The sequence below is a fragment of the Lipotes vexillifer genome, unplaced genomic scaffold (assembly GCF_000442215.2).
Source record: "Lipotes vexillifer unplaced genomic scaffold, Lipotes_vexillifer_v1.1 scaffold1201, whole genome shotgun sequence".
NCBI classification, from domain to species: Eukaryota; Metazoa; Chordata; class Mammalia; order Artiodactyla; family Lipotidae; genus Lipotes; species Lipotes vexillifer.
In genome coordinates this window covers 1,949,102-1,951,581 of record NW_006783542.1, presented here as the reverse complement: position 1 = coordinate 1,951,581, position 2,480 = coordinate 1,949,102, and the positions used below count along the sequence as shown (strand labels likewise).

Genomic DNA, 2,480 nt, shown 5'->3' with positions numbered 1-2,480 from the left:
CCCCTCCCCCTCCCGGCCCCACCTGGCCGCAGGCCTGCGAAGGACCCCCCAAGCCTGGAGCCAACAACTCACCTGGAAGCACTCCCCCGGAGCTGCCACCCCAAGGCAGCTGACGCGGGGAAAGGAGGAAAGGGAGATGGAGGAAAGGAAGCGGCTCTGGGCCCCGAGCAGGCTCGAAGGTGGGGAGGCGGACGCCCAGCAAACAGGCACGTAGGTAGATAAAGTCTGAACAGCTAGCTGGCTTCCTGAGGACCCTTCTCTCAGGCTGTCTGGCAGGGAGCGTGGGCCTGGACAGGGACCAGCCCCGGCCAGAGCGGGGGGCTACGTGCCCGTCCCCGCTCTGCCCAGCCCCAAACCTCAGGGCCGCCCACCGGCCTCTGGATGGGGGCCTGGAAACTCAGCACTGCAGCCTCATCAGATTTTCCAGGCCACGCGCGCGCACGTGTGTGTGTGTGCGCGCGCGCACGCGAGTGCACACGCGCTCTTTCAAAAGGGCTGGGGGTGGGGAACAACTAGGGAAACTGATCTGGGGCCGGTCTGGCCAAGAGGAGGGGGAAACACTGCACCTTTGGCCCTCCCCTTCACCTGGGCACCTCACCTTGGTGAACCTGCAGAGATTGGAGAAGTGGGGTGGAAACACCCTAATTCGGAATCGAGGTAGAAGACAGCAAGGCACGGCTTTAGGTAAGGGGTGAGGTCTCAGACCGTTCCCAAGACTGCCCAGAAAAGGGGGTCCCGTTGGGGACCGCACAGACCCCACAGCTCGTCCTATGGACGGGGCCTGGCTGAGGCACCTGGCCGTAGGGGCACATCTGTCAACCCCCAGCCAGACTGGGGCAGCCTTGGGCTGGGGGGCAGGGGCGGTCTGGAGAGGGTGCAGGAAGGTCCCGATGATAGAAGCAGTCTGCCCAACCCAAGCCTCTCCATTCAGCAAAGTACCACAAGGGCTGTGTCTCCTCCCAGCAGCCACTCACACAGACAAAGCCACATCCTCCACCTAGAGAGCCCTCGAGCACCTTACTGATTCCTTCTGGAGAGAGCCAGCCAGAGGCAGCGGCGGGCAGGGGACAGGTCCAGGCCTCCTGGCTCCCGAGTGCAAACCAGCCCGTCTCCCCCGCTGCTGCCCGGCAGCCCTCCCTCTTCCGGCGCCCCTTCCGCTCCCACTGCTGAAGCCTGGCCTTGGGCATCTCCCACGGCCCGGCAAAGGTCCCCAGGGAGGGATTAGGCCTGGGTCCCTCTGACCAGGTCGTTGCATGGGGCAAGGGGGTGTGCGTGCCGGCAGCCTGGCCGTGTATGTGGCCTGACAGTGTACGCAGGCAACACTCGTGAGCCACGAGGGTGCACACACCTGCCCGGGTGCACGTGCACGTGTGGCATCCAGGGACATCAAGGCGGCGGGCGCCGGGTGGGGTGGGAGCAGGAAGGCCTCTGGAGAGAAAGGCCATGTTGAGGAACACATGTCCATTTCGCTGGCTCTGGGCTTGGGAGGGAGAGAACTCTGTTCTGTCCTGAAGTCCTCCTACAGGGGCCTGAATTCCAGCAACCTGGCATAGAACAGGGCTCTTCCCGGGAGGCCCAGGGCGGCTGGGCCAGCCTACACGCAGGTCCTTCAGCCGGGGGCTTGAAAAGTACGGGAAAGTCCCCTGCACCAGCCGGCACCCAGAGGTGTCAGGAAACTGGGTCGGGTGGGGGCTGGGTGTCTGGGGGGCGCCCAGAGCCGCTCCGCACCTCCCACCAGCCCTCCCAGCCGGGCTCTCTGCGGCCTCCTCCGCGTGGATCCCAGCTCTCTGTGTCTCTGTCTCCCCTACACAGCCAGGGACACGCGGAATGGGAGCCGCCCGGGCTGGCCCAGGATCTGAGGGCTGTGCGTGGGGTGCCGGGATCAGGGCTTCTCTGGAGAGGAGCGGAGAGGGAGGCGGGGAGGGGAGCAGGACGTGGCCGGGTGCAGAGCCCCCGCAGCTGGCGCAGCCCCCGAGACCCCTGCCTCGGGGCTTTTATCGGGTGGCGGCCTTTGACCCCGGGGTGAGCAGGTGCGGCAGGAACAAGTGCCTGTGGGAATTCCCGGTACACCGGCCCCTCTGGGGGCTCCGGACCCTGGGGCTCACAGCTCTGGGACTGGGGAGCGGCTGCAGAGGAACAGTGCGCCCCAATGCGTGAAGGCCAGGTGGGGAAAGGGAGCAGTGAGGAGGGGGACAGTTCCGGCGCCCTTGGCCCTCCCGGAGCGGCTTCTGCAGCTGACAGCTCTGAGCGCCCCGTTCCACCTTCTGACCCATGTGGGAGGGGCGATCCTCGGCCCCTGGGGAGGGTGATCCTGAGAAGGAGCCCGAGCCTCAGGGAGGAGCAGTAACTCCCCAGTCTCAGCAAGGGCTCAGCGGGGTCTTCCTGGCTTTCTGCACCCCAGACCCAGCTCTGGATGCAAGTCAGCAGTTGGAGTGAGCGACCGGAGAGCTGTTGGGGGCAGGTTCACGCCAGGAGCGCGG

General features: G+C 66.2%; 1 protein-coding gene across 1 annotated transcript in view; it reads right to left on the bottom strand.

The window, feature by feature from the left end:
* Positions 1-1,187, bottom strand: part of LOC103076367 (receptor-type tyrosine-protein phosphatase V-like) — a 12,913-nt gene extending 11,726 nt beyond the window's left edge. Inside the window, 2 exon segments of the mRNA XM_082931040.1 lie at positions 599-608; positions 975-1,187. Of these exon segments, the coding sequence (XP_082787166.1) occupies positions 599-608; positions 975-1,187 (223 nt within the window).
* Between the last annotated feature and the right edge of the window lie 1,293 nt (positions 1,188-2,480).